Source organism: Pholcus phalangioides, unplaced genomic scaffold (genome assembly GCF_987345545.1).
Source record: "Pholcus phalangioides strain wild (caught in Gottingen) unplaced genomic scaffold, Ppha-v1.0 ptg000002l_1, whole genome shotgun sequence".
NCBI lineage: Eukaryota > Metazoa > Arthropoda > Arachnida > Araneae > Pholcidae > Pholcus > Pholcus phalangioides.
In genome coordinates, this window is record NW_028301595.1 from 2,236,521 (window position 1) to 2,256,771 (window position 20,251).

The following is a 20,251-nucleotide window of genomic DNA, read 5'->3' on the forward strand; positions in this document are numbered from 1 at the left end:
GTTGTTCTTAAAGACCAAGTATTTCGTCAGCATCAATAGTGTGGGGGGGGGGGGGGGGGGTTCGGATTTGCTGACGTTTGGTGACGGGGGGGGGGGAGATGAATGATATTTACGTGATCACTCACCCTTTGTAAAAATATGAAATAGTTTTAATCCATCTTTACTGGGAATACCAAAAACTCGAAAAACCTTTTCCTAGTTAGTGGGCGCCTGAACTAATATCTCCCCGATTGATAAGTTCTCTATAGACGACCTTCTCTAGTAGACCACTACCCTGTCCCTTCGCACTCATATATAGGGGGGGGGGCTGGTCGTCTAAACTGTTTTGTGTCCACTCCGCGTCACATTCGTTTTCCTTGAGTGATGTGCTGGACTCCCGTACATATGCAGATACATGTTCGTCGAAAGGGGGAGGATGTGGTTCACCGAGAGTGTGCATGGTGACCGGAGGAGTTTTTCACTTTCACCCTGCCTCCTGTGCTAATGATACAATTTTTCGTATACGGTGGATTGCCTCCCCCCCCCCCCCGTACCATGTATACTTCTGTACGATGTGGACGAGAAAACAAGCTGCGATGATTTACAGGACAAGCAAAGAAATTATTGTAAATTGTATTATGGAAGTCAGTGTAAAACCGCAACTGGTTTGTGCGTAGGTGGGATATTAAAAAAGAAACAAACGTTCGGTGTATTTATTTACTATAATCCTGAAATACTTGATGACGCGTGATGTGGACTCATCTTGCACTCGAAAAAATTGATAATCATTGGCTATCCAAAACCAGACACATCGGCAATAATTCCATTAATCGCATTCCATCTGCCATTGACTACTACTAAACCACACAAACCTTTATCCACATTCCTCTGAGGAATTTCCAATGAATCCATATATGTTGGAATGTACGTGTAGTGAAGCTGACGTGAAGTTTGTTTCTGTGTACTGCTTGTTATGTGTGTAGTGCCGCCATCAGTTTTTGTAACTATGAGTGAAGTGTAATGATTGGATAATTGTATTGTTGTAGGCCAGTTGCTCTGTGGCAAGACTTTTTTAACGGAGCGGTCGGCCCGCATTTGCGCGTCGAAGTCGAGAACTACAGAAAATCAACTTCAGCCGACCGACGACAGTAGTAGTGTTTGGTGCGTTTCTGGAGTGGTGCTGTGCTTTCTTCCATATAACCATTACGCTATGAGCTTTTTAGCTTCCTTAGCTTAATGTGCTTTTAGCACTACTACTGACGACAGTGGGGTACTTGTCATTGACTGATCAACATCTCTGGAATTTAGGGAAACCATAATTAAGACGACGAGAGCTCAATGCTCGATACTTCGCACCGTGTAGCAACGGCAAACTATATAACACTCCCTTAATTGATGCTTAACTTAAACCACAAAAAAAAAAAAAAAAAAACACACAAGCGAAAAGAATAGTGTTCAGTCTACATAATCATGTGATAAACAATCCCCGTGCATGCATAGCAAAGTTCACTCCATAAGTGTCAGACGGTGGTACTCCCTATTTATTATATTCTCGAAGGGCAATCCAAACAGCGGCGTACGCAGGGGCACAAGTGGCTTAGAGGAAGGGAGATCGCAATGAATTTCTCAGAAACTGATTTTTTTGTTCCTTCAAATAGCATTGAAATAAACAGAAATTGATTGTGAGCGTCGGCGTCCCAGCAGAATTCACCAAGTCCACGAGAAACCTTTTGACGTACTCCTGCAGTTGATTAGAATCTTCCATTAATTATCTCACGATATGAACAGTTATGAGCCTCTAACGTACTGTAGGGGTCAAAAATCTTTAGAATAAGTTTTCATGACGACTCAAAAAAGTTTGAATTATCAAAATCTCAAAACTGGACTTTTAGCAACTTCTGCTTGAATGCCGTGATGATCTATTTTCTTTTGATACTTTAATTGTTTTCTTGCACACATTGCATCAAAAATAAATTTTTGATTGTCTGAGAGAGGGTCTCCCCTCCCCCCCCCTTCCCGCGTACGTTTTTGGTTCCAATATACGTTAGGAGGTGAGAAGACAGAGCTGACGAAATTTTGCTGACAATTGGGGGGAGAAGTCAGATTTGCTGACGGGGAAGGTAAAAAATTGCTAAATATCTGCTGACCTATTAATACTTATAATACTTGAATAGCCTCTCAGTTGATGTAAGGGCGCCATCTGTTGTGAGCATTTGTGAATGACGTTACCGAGGGTATGCGCCATCGAGCTTGTGCTCGTTGCATGCATCCTCATTTGTTTCGGAGTCTAGTAACCCTAGATACAGTACTTGGCGAGAATTTGGTGGATATCCTGGTTTTTATCCTGCTATAATATGGTCATTCACTTATATAAGAGAGGGGCAATGGACTTTGTTTTTAAGTTCATGGAAAGAAAACGGTGGCAACAGTAGTTCAGCCCCGCACCCATGTCCATCATCCTAGGGTTAGAGAAGTAACACATGGTTGCTATGGTAACCGTAAATGATCGGGCCTTTTTATACTATTAGCCAAAAAAACGTATTTATTAGGGCTATTGGTACGCTAAAGGCACGCATTTACTTTGACGTCGCGGAAATTTACTCAACCCCCCGCGGAGCCTTTCCGCGTATCAATTATGCGTGAAAGCAAGCATTAAGAGAATCCGCGAATTCAAAAACAAAAGTCCTTTTTTTCTTTTCCTCTCGGCGCACACATCAGTGGTCGTGGGTCGTTGGTCCGTCTCTCGAACTTGTCTCTCTCTCGCTCTCGCTCTCATTCGGAGAAGAAATTGGGAGAAAAATTCGTGTATTTTATTTATTTTTCAATTTGATTTTTTTCTCGTGTTAGGAATTTTTATTTAATTCATTCTTTTGATGAGTGCAGTCAAAAACGCGAGTGCGGCGTTGACTTCGAGCTCCAAGAAGCGGGACTCAGGCCTGTTACGCCAGTCGAAATCTTCATCCAGCAGGAAAGAGGATGAAGTCGTCGCCGAGGATGAGCTCCTCCACAAGGACATCATCACTCCCGAGGACGTGCTGCGGCTCACCAAAATCACCGAAAGTACGTTTCACTCTTTTTTTCCAAATCTAAAATAACGTAATAAAATATGTATAGGATTATTACGTGTACGCAGTGCGTTACGGTCCGGTGGTTCCGAGTTCAATCACCAGTAAATCACCATATTTATCTTTTTGGTACTACCTATGAATGCAATATTGTAGATGTCCAATATAATAAATAGTGCCCTGAAGTTTAGGCACTAAGAATGGTCCAAATAGGCAGTCCAAAAGGCACTAAATATGCTTGAAACAGGCACTGGAAAAAAGCATTTATAATTAATGGAAGAAAGAAAAAAAATAACAAAGCTAAGATGATAAGTGTCCAAGAAATAGGATGCTCTTACTCTGTTTACTGTTTCAATTACGCCTTAATAACTGCATTATTTTCAAAATTAAATTGATTTCATGCCGAAAATAAACTGCTTGTGGTCCCTCTGGATTAAGTCGATTCCAAGACGAGCGTTACCAGACACAGAGGCTGAAGAGAAAATGATTGCGGGTAGGGTCAAACTTAGGCAGGTCGCGAATGGGAAACGATATCCTCATTAAAAAATCTCGTCACAGAGAGCAACAGGCTTGCAACGGTATAATTTGCCGGTCATTACACTTTACCCTTAGTTAAAAAATTGGTGGTAGATGACAGCCCTAGACATAACAAGCATTGCACAGAAACAAACTTCGCGTGAGGTTCACAACACGTGCACTTACAACTTCCAGCATAGGCCCAGGTCTTCGACCACCTACTAAAATCTCTTCAATGAGACACAGCAGCAGACCATGATCTGGCTAAGAGGAGGAGGACTTAGGTGGACAGGTGCAAAGGTGCATTTGCACCAGGCTGCTAAATTTTAGGGGACCGTTAAATAGAATATACAAATTCTTTTATTTAGTTACATTGAGTAACACTTTTACTTAATGAAGCAAATAGCTTGAAATTCTTTCCAAGACAGGGAACCCACAGGCTTAGGATTTTGACCCCCCCCCCCCCCTACAAGCCAAAAGTGGGTAAAAGTGGGTTCGATGATGTGGTTGGTGGACCAGAAGGGGTGTTAAATTCTCCCTCAAATGATGTATTTAAAGCGGCACGGCAGTGGGGTGTATGCTTGCTCCAGCCAAAAAAGTGTTTAGTTGCGGCTCATAGTCATTGGCGTATTTTGGAGGGGGGAACTAAGTGGGCTATAGCCCAGGGCCGAAAATTCAAGGAATGAGTGGTCAAGTGGAGAAAGGGTGGCAAACCTATAAATTCGCTTCTGCAGAGAGATCAAGGAACTATGTCTAAGAGCAACCAAAAGATAGTGAGCGCGTGAGTGATGAAAAGATTGATCGAGTGATCTAGAGGGTGTATGAGTATAAGAGTGACCTGGAGAACATTGGATCAGGTCAGTGAGCAACAAAAGGAGTTGTCTTGTGAGTATGCAAGCATGGAAGTGCCCGAAACAATGACAGAGTAGGGAATCAGGTCAGTGAGCGACAAAAAGAGTTGAATTGATAGAGTGTGCAAGCATGGGAGTGACCTGGAAAACTGGAAACATATCAGTAAGTGACTGAAACAGTGACCTAGATAGTAATCATAGGATTGGCCTAGGAAGTGTGGAAGCATGTGACTCAGAGACAAAGTTGTATTGAGAGAGAAGGGGGTAGAGGACTAGCAGGTTACAGCAACAAATTTCAGGAATGAATGGTCGAGAAAATTAGACAATGGAAAAGGACTGCAAAGAGTTCTATAGCTTGCAGGCGGCAAAACCATAAATCCTCCTCTGCTCTAGATAGCGGTTAGCGGTTGTCTAGTCCTGACAGTTCTTCCATTGTGGTGCCATGCAAAAAGATGCAGCCTCCTAGGCAGGCCACTCTGTAATTACTTTACTCAGTGGAGAAGAATGTAATGCTCATGTGGCAGCCCGTTGGGCTGTTTGCATTTTTGAAAGAAGTGATTAACCCTACTTACCGGTCACATCTTATGGATGGAATGTATAAACACCACAAAATCGGGACCAGAGAGCAATATTGTTATATAGGTAAATATCGTTATAGAAGATTTTCAGTGTATATAAGATGATGTTGTACTGTATATTATGACAAATTTCTGATGTCTTTGAGACATCAGAAATCAAAGATATAGGAGTCTGACTGTAGTTTGATACTAGTCATAATTCTTATTTTGACAATATTTTTTGTTAATAGTCCATGATTATCTCCCTCTAGATTACCTTTGCTCACCAGAAGCTAATGTGTATGATATCGACTTCATTCGTTTCAAAATACGGGATATGGAGTCTGGGACTGTGCTATTCGAGATAGCCAAACCACCCCCACCTGGTAAACATTTTTTATGATATATTTATCGATTAATCTTCATTTTAATGAAAATAGTGTTTTTGTTCTTTCCCCCTTCCCCCCCCCCCCCCCCAATATTTGAAATCTTGAGTAAAATTCTGTTTTAGTATACCATAGGGCTCGCAATAACTGGAAAAATTGCTGTTATGAGAGACTTATCATTGTAAGAAATAAGTATTTCCTGACAAAATAGGTCATTCATGATGCAGTGCAAACTGCTCTTAATCGTTTAAAGGCCGAACTATGAACAAAGTCACTTATTGTTCTGAAATTTGGAATTTGGGGTCCTTTTACATGCCCATACATAGATCAACTTTGAAATTTGAAGAAAAAAAATTTTTTTCTTTGTTTTTCACGATGTTCAATATGGCACTTCATAATTTATGGAACATTGGCACTTGAGGAGAGGTGAAAGCGGAAAGTGGTATTGCCTATATTCTAACAATTAGTTATTTCTGGAGTACAGTTATCACATGAAATTTTTTATTTTCTACTACAAATTCAAACTCGCAACACATACTGGCTTTTTTAACATAAAAATGAGTGCAGAAAATTCAAAATTTTTTCTAATGTCCGTGATAAAAGAAGTAAAACATATATATTTGATGGACCAGTCCATCGTAGCATTTTCCATTGGTAGCATTTATACACATTTTTGCAAACCGCATACCGTGCTCGCATCGCAGACACAATATAATGGCCATCAAATGACCTGACATCTTTTTTTCAGTTGACAACGTGGACAAATAATTAACCCCTCCTTCATTCATAGAAGACCTTGTCACCTCTCTTCGGAATTTAAATGCGAAATACGATCCGTTTCTCGCAACTCTGAATGAGTTATCCAACGTGCTATAATGGTCATATGGAAAATCTTTTCCAATGGAATCCAGAGCCGAGGTTTCAATCGGATTCTAAAAAGAGCTTTTTTGTTTTATCCCATGCAACAATTTTTTTTTTGGATTGCTCAAAACTGTTTTGCCTTTTCTTGAAACTTGAGTGTTACACTTACGTTTTGGTCCTTTTTATCTGAACAACTTCTTTTGAAGAACACGTTTTAGGAGTTTTCTAACACCCCATCATTGTTGTTGAAAAATTACTTAGCATTTCACATACATCAGTTGCAACTGTTGATGCTAGATCATTTTCAACACTATCATCTTCATCCATGATGTTCATTTTCATTAGCACGTAACTGGTATATATCTACATCCTCTAATTAGGAATCTGAAAGAGTTTCTAAATATCTTGCAGCTTCTTCTAATGTGTGATATCTTTTTGATATGGTTACACTCAGCTGAACACAACAAGGCTATCTAGGATTGTCGAACTCGGTTTGATTAGTCTGCAGTTCGCAAAAATATACATTTCTAAGAATGCAAGAATGAAAAAGTTTTCACCCAATGTAAACAATCCACCCCAGAGAGCACATTCCTCTGTGTCATATTACCCAGAATTAGCCCATATACACATGTCGAACGATAACAACAACCTGAGGTTCGAATGGGAAAATCGAAGCAGTGCACTACACATTAGATATCCCTAGAATGGGTCTAGGTCAATTCGTCGCGCTCAACTTGTCGCGGGACAATTCGTCGCAGTCAGTTTGTCGCAGTGTCAATCCGTCGTGCTACAAACTCGTCGCGGTACAAATTTGTCGCAGGCTCATTTCGTCGCGGTACAAATTTGTCGCAGGCTCATTTCGTCGCGGTACAAATTTGTCGCAGGCTTATTTCGTCGCGGTACAAATTTGTCGCAGGCTCATTTCGTCGCGATACAAATTTGTCGCAAGCTCATTTCATCGCGACAAATTTGAATTGCTTTAAAATTCATGTTTGTTGTGATCTTATAAATAGGGTAGGTGCTTTAGGCGTAAAAAATGGAACTAATTTTTTTTCTCATTTATTGGAAATGTTCCCCCTGCCCATCTATTTTAATTTTTAACAAATGAAGGAAAGTATTCATTGAAGTCATTAAATTTTTAAAATTTAATTTTTACCATATAAGTCGCATCTCTGTCGGGATTTCCATTTCTCGCAGTGAGGGATGTTGAAGAGCTCACCCAAATAAAAAAATTGAGATCAAATAAATTTTTAAATTTTAATTTCCACCGTATAAGCCGCATTTCCCACTTTTTGTCGGGATTTGAGTCCCTGAGTACGGGTTTGAGTCCCTTATAAACGGAATGAATGGCGATTTTCAGCCCCCCCCCCTCCTCAATGTTTCCTTCATGTCGGCACCTTTGACTGGCCAAGCATGCCGGAAGTGTTTGGAACTTGTGGGTTCTTGTCTTGATCTTGAAGTAGGAAATTTTGATTTCTGAATCATTTCTCTGGGTGCTCATACCCATTCCATAAAGTACCCTGGGCACCAACAGCATCTTTGTCACCACTGCAAATGTCAATCGATTTTTGATTTTTTTTCAACTCTAAAGTAACAACTCTCGAGTAAAAAGAATGAAAACAGACTTTTAATTAGATCATTATTCTTCATGTACATGACACTCGAAATTAAAATTACAATATCACTTACATTTAAAAATTTAACTGCATATAAAAGTTTAATTATATTTGAAAATTCGGTTATAAAAATTTGAAATGTTAAATAATTGATTTTTGCTGTGATAAAATTTCAATATCATGTGGAAAAATTTCGGTTTGTATGATATTCCCCAAATTACAGTGAGCCTTTCTTTAACGGTAAATTTCTATCTGCCCCATGGGCTCGAGAGTTCCCCCCCCCCCTCTTCGAGAGTCACCAACATTTACCATTACAGTATCTCCATAAGAACCCGAAATATTTAATTAATTAATAATTAAATTAAATTAATATTTAATTTTCACCGTATAAGCCACACTTCCCGCTTTTGTTGGGATTTCTATTTCTCACAGCGAAGGGAGTTGGGCACAGATCAAGGGTGGAAATGTGCAGTGCTTATGAATGATGATGCGATGAAGTTTTCATAATGCCCACAGGATGAGCACCGACAAAGGCTTTTTTCTAAGAAATTTTTACTAATCGTTCACTGGAGCCGTAGACCAAGCACACCAGCCTTGTATCAAAAGCTTAGACGCTAATGAAAACTATGTGAAAATATTCAAACAAGCCAGCCAAAGATATGCGACTGATTATAAACATAAGATTAATGGTTATATTGTATCTATGCGACTGACCCATAGTCATCTTTCTTATTGGTGATTACATTGCCTTTGTCGGTGCTCATCCTGTGGGCATTATGAAAACTTCATCGAATCGTCATTCATAAGCACTGTACATTTCCATCCTTGATCTGCGCCCAACTCCCTTCGCTGTGAGAAATAGAAATCCCAACAAAAGCGGGAAGTGCGGCTTATACGGTGAAAATTAAATATTAATTTAATTGAATTATTAATTAATTAAATATTTCAGGTTCTTATGGAGATACTGTAATGGTAAATGTTGGTGACTCTTGAAGGGGGGGAGGGGCGGGAGAATCTCGCGAGCCCATGGGGCAGATAGAAATTTACCGTTAAAGAAAGGCTCACTGTAATTTGGGGAATATCATACAAACCGAAATTTTTCCACATGATATTGAAATTTTATCACAGCAAAAATCAATTATTTAACATTTCAAATTTTTCTAACCGAATTTTCAAATATAATTAAACTTTTATATGCAGTTAAATTTTTAAATGTAATTGATATTGTAATTTTAATTTCGATGACCTTTCTGCATTGACAAAAATTAATTATTTTCAGTTAATTGCGTGTACACTTTCGTTCATGTTTTTATTTCACGTGTAAGACAAAAACCTACATACAAGCTCGCGTGGAACATGTACAGTGAAGAATCGACGGTTAGACGAATTGATTCTGCGCTGTAATATATAAATTGACGTCACGACGAATTGACACGGCGGCAAACTTGTTCAGCTACGAATTGGAGCTGCGACGAATTTGTATCGCGACGAATTGGAGCTGCGACAAATTTGTACCGCGACGAATTGACACTGCGACAAATTTGCATTGCGACGAATTGACACTGCGACAAATTTGCATTGCGACGAATTGACACTGCGACAAATTTGTATCGCGACGAATTGGAGCTGCGACAAATTTGTACTGTGACGAATTGATACTGCGACAAACTTGTACCGCGACAAATTGGCACTGCGACGAATTTGTACCGCGACAAATTGAGGCGTGACGAGTTGAGCACGACAAATTGACCGGCTACGCCCTAGAATCCTGCTCTCTTGAAAGGCCAATGTTCCATAAATGGAACATACATTTTTTAACACGCGTAGCTCTTTAACGTTTTAACAGTACAAAGAAACTAATTGATTTACTTTGATTGATATATTAAGTGGTAGAAACACACAAAATAATTTTCAATTTACTTCAAAATTGAAATTTTGGCAAATTTTACTCAAAATCGGGGAAAAAATGCCAAATTCCAAAATTCAGTCAAAAAAATTTTATATCGACCTAAAGTTTCCGAATTTATTTCAAAAAATACTTTGAACTCTTCTCTATATACGATAAAAAACCGGAAATGTTTAAATCAATTTTTATCTGATATTTTTGTAAATAAAAACTATGTTTCATTTATGGAACATTGGCCTTTAAACGGTTAATAGTGAGATTCTTTTTTATCAGCCATACTAAATTCTTTGTTTCAGATTTTACTGTACTAGAAGGTATTTCTTACACATCTCCGGATACGATACTTTTTTGAGAAATAGATCTGATAGGAAAGGGGGTGGAGTGTTGATATACGTGAAATCATGTTTGAAGGCTAGAGAGTGTAACGTGCAGAGAAGTGATATTGAAACCATATGGGTTGAACTTGAGAACAAAAGACGTCATAAGCTTATTGTTGGGGTTTGTTACAATCCACCGAATAGGGATCAAAACTATATCGCCAAAATGCATGATGAAATTTCCTACATGTGTAAGCGAAAGAGGGTTCTCATACTAGGGGATTTCAATTACCCGGGTATTGATTGGGAGAACCTTTCATCTGGAAATCAGTATGAAAGAGACTTTCTTAAGTTGGTGCTCGAAAATTTTTTGTATCAGCATGTATCAGAAGCCACTAGGGGTACTGCTATTTTGGATTTAGTTCTTACTAGTTCTGAGGATCTAGTTGAACATGTTTCGGTGGGGGAAGAGTTTTCTTCCAGTGATCATCGTATCGTCAGATTTCACTGTAACTTTTCCTCGGGTAAGGTTGATAACAAAAGATTGGTTCCTTGTTTTCGGAGAACTAACTTTGATGTTTTGCGAAGAAGGTTAGCGGAAGTTTTCAAAGACCGGTTGGAATCAGTAGGGGTGGTAAGTCAATGGGAAGAATTTAGTACGAAGCTGTCCTCTGTTTTGCACGACGTCATACCCTTTGTTCGAAAAAAGCGTGTTTGTACATCACACCCTCTATGGTTCACGGATAGCGTGCGGAACCTTTATCTTGAAAAGAAAAGAGCATTCAGAGAGTATAAAAGTGGACGAGGTGACCTATCATTGTTTACTGATAAAAGAAGACTGTTGAAGAAAGCGATAAGGGATAGTAAAAAGCAAGTTGAATCTAGGTTGGCAGATAACATTGGCTCTGACCCAAAATCATTTTTTCGATACGTCAATAATGGATGTAAGGGGACAGTTGGCCCCCTCTCGATAGGAGGCTCAAAAGTAGAGAGCAATGTAGGCATGTGTAGTGCTTTCAATGACTTTTTCGCGTCGGTTTTTAATGGAGATAATGATATTCGATATACGGGTGTTGCATGGGGTAATAAAACGCTCAACGATATTCAAGTGGAAGACGTGGAGGTCCTAAATCTTCTAAGAAATGTATGTGCAAGCAAAGCACCAGGACCAGATGATATCTATCCCAGGGTTCTCAGGGAAGGTGCTAATGAATTGTTGGGGCCAGTCGCACAGATATACAGGAGTAGTGTTGCTGAGGGTATCGTCCCGAGAGATTGGAAACTGGCTAACGTTGTTCCGATATTTAAGAAGGGTAGTAGAGAAGTGGTGTCTAATTATCGTCCAGTGAGTTTGACGAGCTCCCTCTCGAAAATTTTGGAAATTATCATCAAAAGGCAGTTTGTGAAGTGGATAGACGAGAATAATGTATTGTCGGATAATCAGCATGGGTTCAGGAAGGGGAAGTCATGTGTAACTAACCTCCTTTGCTTCTATGATTACGTGACTAAGGCTTTGGGTAAGAGCAAAAATGTCGACGTTGTTTACCTTGATTTCCAGAAGGCATTCGATCGGGTCCAACATGGCAAACTCTTGAAGCGTTTACACGAGATTGGAATAGGGGGCAACTTGCTGAATTGGATAGAATCGTGGTTAAGAGACAGGTCGCAACGAGTTATGGTGAACGGGGAATTCTCTGGTTGGACAGACGTCACAAGTGGAGTTCCTCAGGGAAGTGTCCTTGGCCCCATACTTTTTTCACTTTTTATCGATAAACTCGATCAGGGTATCGATGGAATTACTAGCAAATTCGCAGATGATGTGAAGCTAATGAGGGTAATCGGGAATGAAAGCGATAGGGAGTTGCTCCAGACCAACTTAAACAAGATTGCAGCATGGGCAAATGAATGGAGCATGACGTTTAGCGTAGATAAGTGCATGGTCGCTCATTTTGGTTCGAACAACCCACGGTTCTCTTACGAGTTGAATGGTGTCACTATCCCGGATGCAACTAGAGTCACCGATTTGGGAATTCTCATTGACGAGCGACTTAAGTTTTCTGAACATTGTTCAGCGGTGGTCAAAAAAGCGAATAGAATGCTTGGTCTCATTTTCAAAAATGTCTCTTCGCGTTCTCCTAAAGTCATTCTTCCGCTTTTTCGAGGCTTAGTTCGTCCTGGACTAGAGTATGCTGTAAGGTTTTGGAGACCATACCTACAGAGGGACATAGACTTGGTTGAAGGGGTGCAGAGAAGAGCTACGCGTGTCCTTATTGGCACACAGGGCTTGAGTTATGAAGAAAGACTTCATTTTTTGAATATGTTTACATTGGATGAACGCAGGTGTCGAGGAGATATGATCGAAGTGTTCAAAATTTTCAATGGGATGGATAGGATGGACCATGAACTTTTAGTACACCGCCAATCGACTGCTTTTACAAGGGGACACCAGTATCGATTGGTGAGGGACAATGCAAGGTTATGGTGTCGCAGGGAATTTTTCCCTAATAGGGTTGTTAATAAATGGAATAGCTTACCCCCGGAGGTAGTAAATTGTAACACAATTGACACGTTTAAAAAGAAATACGATAAACATGTTGGGGTAAATCGAGAAGCTATCCATTCTTAGAATAAGACAACCATAAGTATTCTTTATGGGCATTGTATAATATTTTATCATGTGTATATATTGTTTGTAATTTGTGTTAATTGCATTTTTAATTGGGTTGCTGTATTTTTGAAACATATGACAACCATATTTTTATGGGCATCTTTTTATCAGCCGCCTCGTTGGGCATTTTGCCTGTTGTGGCGTTGTATTTGTATTTGTATGTTGGGGAAGCATTCGTAGCATATCTTAGAATTAATGCAGCACCTTTCTACAGTGAACTTCAGATTTTGCGTGGTAATGTCTGTTATACATTTTCGTTCGTACCACAGAGTTTCCGATACTGAGCACTTTCCCTGAGAAGTCAGGGAAATTAAAAATGGTTAGGAAAAGTTCGAGAGAATGTAAAATATTTGGCAAAAGTCATATGAGTATGCAAATATTGTATAAAAGTCTAGGGAAAGTTCTATGAAGGGAAAAAACAAACTCTGTGAAAACATTTGGAAGATTAAGATTTTGAATAATGTTTCTTCCTTTGGTACTTTTGGTCAGGAAAATGATCAAGCAGAGGTGGCACTGGTAGTATTGTATCAACAACTATTTTATCCAAATATGAGGTTCCAGCAGTCTGGTTACCTCCAGACCAACATGTCCCCCCCCCCCCAGCCTGTTGACCCGGGTGAATCCTTTTTCGCACGTTGTAAATTTGCTTTGGAGGGGGGACAGTGAAAAAAAATACTGGATTAGTGCGGGGCTACGACCAGAATATGATAGAAGGAAGGGGTGGCCTGCCAACAGCAAACATTTGTTAGAAAATACTTGATAAATGGTGATTTAGTTTTGAATGCTTGAGATGTAATTCAATCACCTGATATTTGATAAATAGTCATTGATAATAGCATTAACACTATGAAATTTATGCAACTTCCAGGCTGTTAAGTCATTCATGGTCCAAAAAATTCAGATCCTGAACATGGCCTAACAACCCAGAAGTTGCATGTACAGGCAATTTTTTTTTTTTGGTGTTAATTTGAATTTTTATACAGTTCAAATTTTGAGAATTCTTCAGTTTCATATTCAATTTAATGATAAAACTACCTGGTTAATATGATTTTCTTCCCTCATATTTTGAATAATTCAAACTTTCCTGAAAACGGAAAACAGAAAACGGTGACATAACTGAAGAAAAAGATTGCTACCGCAAGAAAGTCCCACATCCAGGGGTTACGAACCAACCTCTGGATGAGTATAAAAAAAGACTGCCGTTCAGAATTGACAATAAATTGTAGGTGGAAGGGAGCATGAATTACACAACTTCACTAACTGACGGATGTATCTAGACAAGATGTATATTGAGCTACTGAAAGAGGCAAAAGGGGCAATGAACATCTAAAGAGGCAAAATAAGTCTGAAATTCTATGATGCATTTCTAGTTGAGAGTACATAAATTGTTGACATTTTTCTTCATTAAGATGTGAAATTGTAACGAGCGTTAAAAAAATTGATTCTGTAAGTAATATTAAAATACAATATATCATTGTTAAATTTGATCGTCAGTGTCATGGCAATGAAAATATTTTAATTATCAGTTTTTTAATATTTAATAAATTGCATAAATTAAAATTCAATATGTCAATCATTTGAAAAATTACCAATAATTTTATTTTCAATTAAAACAATTTTTATAATTATGATGAATTTTAAGAAAATCTATATTCTGCCGCCAAATATTTGGTATTCGACCAAATCTCTATTCGTCCAATCCCTAGTTACCATATATGAGAAAAGTGAAAAGTGTATTGGAGGCATGGGATACTCATGATACGAGTAACTTTAGAAGGAACAATCTTGTTTTAAAATTTTCATGAACTTCATTCTATTTTGATTCATAATTTTATTTAATTTTTCTACTGTGCATTGAGAGTGCCCTTGGTTTTATATATATATATATATATATATATATTTATATATATATATATTATATTTTTATATATATATATATATATATATATTTTTATATATATATATATTATATTTTTATATATATATATATATATATATATTTTTATATATATATATATATATTTTTATATATATATATTTTTATATATATATATTTTTATATATATATATATATATTTTTATATATATATATTTTTATATATATATATATATATATATATATATATTTTTATATATATATATTTTTATATATATATATATATATATATATATATATATATATATATATATATATATATATATATATATATATATATATATATATATATATATATATATATATATATATATATATATATATATATATATATATATATATATATATATATATATATATATATATATATATATATATATATATATTTATATATATATATTTTTATATATATATATATATATATATATATATTTATATGTGTATATATGAAGGTATCCAAATAGTACAACAACACCAGAAATCATCTGTCAGAAGCATGACATAGGCCAGTGTTTGGTGTTCTGTGGAAGAAAATGTGTTTTTTTTTATCAAGAGATTATTGAAGCTGAAAGCAGTATTTTGCAGTGAATCGCTACAGAAGCAAGAAAAATGTGGCTGGCATAAATATACACTTGAATCCCCTATTCAATGTTTTCTAAAGGAATTTTATGTCTTGATTCAGGATCAAGAAAATCCCAAGTATGCATGCAAAGCCTTCTGGAAAAAAAAAAGTTACACAATTACGAATAGCAGGGAATTAGGATCCTCCTGTATTTGGCTTTAGGGAGAGACAATATTGAAAATCAGATTCATGTTGAAATTACAAATAGTTTTATCTACATCAGGTCAAGACCACCCTGGTATGTTCAGAAATTTTGTGTCTAATTTTACACGAGTTCTAGCCACATTTTACTGTTAGCTGTGCTTTGTATGACAATTGAATGTGATTGCTGCTAATATAATGGAATGAACAACCATTTTCATCTTATTGCAGAGGATGAAGATGAACGAGATCAAGACCAAGAAGATATTGATCCTAATGCTGGTCGTTTCGTGCGTTATCAATTCACTCCTCAGTTTCTGAAACTGAAAACAGTTGGGGCCACGTATGTATTTTATTTTGTTTTTAAAAATGTGTTATTGTATATAAGCAAAAGTGCAGGATTATGTATAGTGAAATCCAAGATGAATCCAAAAATCCATTATAATATTTTTTTGTTGTCATTTACTTGCTTCTGCTTGTGAATGCGACTGCAGCTCAGTTTGTGTTCTCGAATTTTTTTTGAGAAAATAACTGCCTCATGAACTGTGGAAAGATATACAGTTATACCCAGACTTACATCAATAATTCATACAAGACTAACAACATGAGCTGAGATCACTTTTACCATTGATATATTGTAAAAATAATGAGGCAACTAAATTTTGCCAAAATCTAATGGCAGTAATCTAAAATACTTAATGATCATAATTTAATTTATTTCTACTGACACTGAATCACTAGCATAAAATAATTCGGATGGCAAAAGTTACTGGAATTGCTCGTAAATTATAGTTACCCCCTATTTCTTATCTATTCGTCTCTTCAATTCTATTTTCCGAGAAACCATTTCCCTTCTTAGAATGTGACGTTGTGACTAATTCAGAAAAAAAAAAATCATTTTCACGATGAGATGAAGTAAATGCAAGGTGATAAAAGTCGGGGTAATGGTGTATTAAAAACAAATGTTATATGCTATTTTTGCTAAAAAGTTCCATGTAAAAGTTGATGTGGAATTTACATTGGTTTTTCTTTTATTTATTTTCTATGCAGCGTCGAGTTTACTGTTGGAGAGAAACCTGTCAACAAATTCCGTATGATTGAACGACATTTTTTTCGGGATAAATTGCTCAAGACATTTGACTTTGAATTTGGTTTTTGCATTCCGAATAGTAAAAATACGTGCGAGCACATTTATGAGTTTCCAACGCTGGACCCAGAAGTCTGTGAGTATCTTTTACAGTAACGTATGCTTGAGAAAGAATGTAATTATTTTAAGCAGTGCCCTGTTATACTGTGCCTTGATGTATCAGTCACCATTATTTTCTTCAATATTTTATTGTAATTAAGATACTCAAATTTTACATGTGGCGATGGCCCCTCTCAAGAGCTGAATAATGTGTGAAAAATTAGTTCATTCTGCAAAATATGGGAGGATCCAAAAAAACCTACACAATGAATCATTCCCCCCCCCTTTTTGACAAATTGCCCTGGATCTGTGCCAGAATAGTCTAGAAAATCACACATGGACATGTTTAAATTATTGTGAATGATTTCTAAAGATTTTGAGTTGAAGATGGTTGAGAAAACTAGATCAAAATGTTTTAAATGGGGAGTTATTTCAGACAACTGCACTGCTCATTCATGAATAGCAGATCTTCTGGCAATCAAAATATGCTTTTTTCCACCTAATTCAGTATTATTCTCAATATGAAAACTTTTCATAGAAAACTGCAGCAGATCAAAACATGAATTTGTAGATGATAGAATATAAAATTTTTAAACAATATACAGGCACATTATACACATGTAATGAGGTGAAGTGAAATAAAACCTTACTAACTTTTTTCACTTTTTATCGATAAACTCGATCAGGGTATCGATGGGATTGCTAGCAATATCGCAGATGAAGTGAAGCTAATGGGGTAGTATGGAATCAAAGTGATAGGGAGTTGCTCCAGACAAACTTGAACAGGATTGGAGCATGGGCAAATGAATGTAGTATGATGTTTAGTGTTGACAAGTGCATGGTCGCTCATTTTGATTCGAACAACCCACGGTTCTCTTACGAGTTGAATGGTGTCTCTAACCCGGATGCAAGTAGGTTCACCAATTTGGGAATTCTCATTGACGACGTAGGTTTTCTGAACGCTGTTCAGCGGTGGTCAAAAAATCAAATAGAATACTTGGTCTTATTTTCAAAAAAGTCTCTTCGCGTTCTCCTAAAGTCATTCTTCCACTTTTCCGAGACTTACAACATACTCCAGTCCAGGAGGAACTAAGGTTTTGGAGACCATACCTACAGAGGGACATTAACTTGGTTGAACGGGTGCAGAGAAGAGCTATGCATGTCCTTATTGGTACACGTGGCTTGAGTTATGGAGACTTCATTTTTTGACTGTTTACATTGGATGAAAGCAGGTGACGAGGAGACATGATCGAAGTGTTCAAAATTTTCAGCAGGATGGATAGGATGGACCATGAATTATTAGTACACCGTCAATCGACTGCTTTTACAAGGGGACACTAGTATCGATTGGTGAGGGACAATGCAATGTTATGGTGTCGCAGGGAATTTTTCTCTGATAGGGTTGTTAATAAATGGAATAGCTTACCCCCGGAGGTAGTAAACTGTAACACAATTGACATGTTTAAAAAGAAATATGATGAACATGTTGGGGTAAATTGAGAAGCTATCCATACTTAGGCATTTTTAATTGGGTTGCTGTATTTTTGAAATATATGGCATCCATATTTTCTATGGGCATATTTTTATCAGCCACCTGATTGGGTATTTTGTCTTTTGTGATGTTTTTTTCTATTTGTATTTGTATAACTTGACACCCCATGGAAATAGAAAAACATGTGGATGTAAGCAGATGTCAAGTTATTGAGGTTCTGCTGTATTATAAAATTCAGTGTTCTCACCTTGTCTGTATAAGCTGTAGTTTGATACAGCTTTTGTTTTTACAGGTGAGGAGATGATTCATAACCCGTTTGAGACAAGATCAGACAGCTTTTACTTTGTCAATGATCGTCTGATAATGCACAACAAAGCTGATTACGCATACAATGGCGGCCTGCAAGACTAAATGATTGGTTTTATGCTTATTCACTCATTGAAAGAAGAGAAGAAAAAAAGGAATCTCTCTCTCACACACACACACTCACACACGTTGCCGTGCTGCACTAAATCTTTATGTTGTTGATTAAGACTAAACATGTGATCTCTCTGCTTCTGTTATTTATAATGAAAGTTGTCGTGTATAAAAAAGTATCTTATAAAAATGGACTGGCAAGGCATAGGAAAAACCCTTTGTAATGTTTCTACATGGAATAGAGTGAGAACTTTGTATTTTGTTGTTTTCCTGATTCACTAACAATCAGATCGATTTGTAGCTACAGACTTTTATACTGAATTTGATAGGTTCGGCTATCAGCAAACTACCTCAAATAACTTCAAAGGAATGAACAAATAACTTTGCCTTGTCAGACAGAGACATAATACTACATATATGTTTTAATTCTCGGGAGATGTTGTTATTCTCATGCTTACATCAATTAGGCTTAACTTCTTCAGAACAGCTATAACTGAAATTTCTGAAGTCTCATGCAGTATATATGTTATGGTAAAGGGCTGGAGATGGATAAATGTAAATTCTAAAATATGTGGACTTTATGAGCATCATCACATAACTTTAAATATTTTGTTTTGGAATGCATGGCTTCATGTAATAAGCAATATCATTCACAGAATTTATAATTAAACATGCACACACACAGAAATTGTGTGCAAGTAGTATATGATCAATAATATCAGTTGATTATTAAATTATCAGTGTTTACTGAGAATAAATCAATGATCAGCTAATTAATAAATTTATAATAATTTTGGTGCCCACTGATTCTATTTAATGTTTCATCTGTCGATGTTGGTAAATGCTTTGATGAAAGCCTTAAGTGTGCCCCTTCACAAGCATGTTTAGGATTTTTTCCAGTTCACTTAATTTAGCGCCCGAGTGGCATGATGTTCATCTACCACTGTGAAGGTTGCTATCAGGCCCAGGTTTAATCTGAGGGAACGGGGGTGAGAATATATATAAAAATATATCTTTCCTAATGAGCTTGAGGCGACTCCCGAGATATGATGCCTTCTTTTCCAACCCAATTCCTTAACTATAGTAAATTGGAGTATACCAAGTTAGTGTGTGGCGAAGTATAATTCATGTCATTCCAGTCTTGCACTTTTACCATAACATAAACAAAGGAAAAAGATTTAAAAAGTTAGACCAAAATTGAATGCATTTGTACCTATGATGATATATTTATACCAGAGATGCCTGAACTTTTTACATGCTGCACCTTAGAGAAAATAGTTTATTTTAAAATATCTTACAAACATCTCATCCAACCTCTGGCTTCATTAATGTCAACCTAACATGCGCCTCAGTTGTTTTATATCAGCAATGCACATACCCTTGGTTGTAAGTAATGGGTCATTCGGTGGTATGCAGAAAACAATCATCAATGACAAGAAACGAGTAAAGTAATGTGCAAAAAATTTCTCGTAACACAATATACAAAAGATTACACAAGCTTCCTGCTCATTTCTAGGAACAGTAACAGCTCCTAAGTATTGCTAGGGATATGAAAGAGTCCCCTCCACCTACACATTTCTGAATGTAAACAAGTTTCCTGTGCATTTTATGCTGTACACACTAGGCCACAACGAGATGCTTGGTCACCCGGGGCAAGCTCAAATTTTGACGCCCCCTTATAATGTTGAAGGAGAGGTTTCCGAATGAAATTTATGCCCCCCCCCCCCCGCCTTGG

At 37.0% G+C, this 20,251-nt stretch overlaps 1 protein-coding gene across 2 annotated transcripts in view; it reads left to right on the forward strand.

Annotated features, from left to right (window-relative positions):
• The window catches only part of unc-119 (unc-119 lipid binding chaperone), a 72,579-nt gene extending 52,395 nt beyond the window's left edge, over positions 1-20,184 (forward strand). Inside the window, exons 2-6 of one of the 2 annotated variants that reach the window (XM_089236955.1) lie at positions 2,827-3,039; positions 5,241-5,354; positions 15,653-15,764; positions 16,472-16,644; positions 18,392-20,184. In XM_089236955.1, coding sequence (XP_089093081.1) covers positions 2,853-3,039; positions 5,241-5,354; positions 15,653-15,764; positions 16,472-16,644; positions 18,392-18,510 — 705 coding nt within the window. In that variant the 5' untranslated portion in view covers positions 2,827-2,852 and the 3' untranslated portion in view covers positions 18,511-20,184. Of the gene's footprint in view, positions 1-2,723; positions 3,040-5,240; positions 5,355-15,652; positions 15,765-16,471; positions 16,645-18,391 lie in introns of those variants that run through there. The other variant, XM_089236951.1, reaches the window with a different exon arrangement.
• The last annotated feature ends 67 nt before the right edge of the window (positions 20,185-20,251 follow it).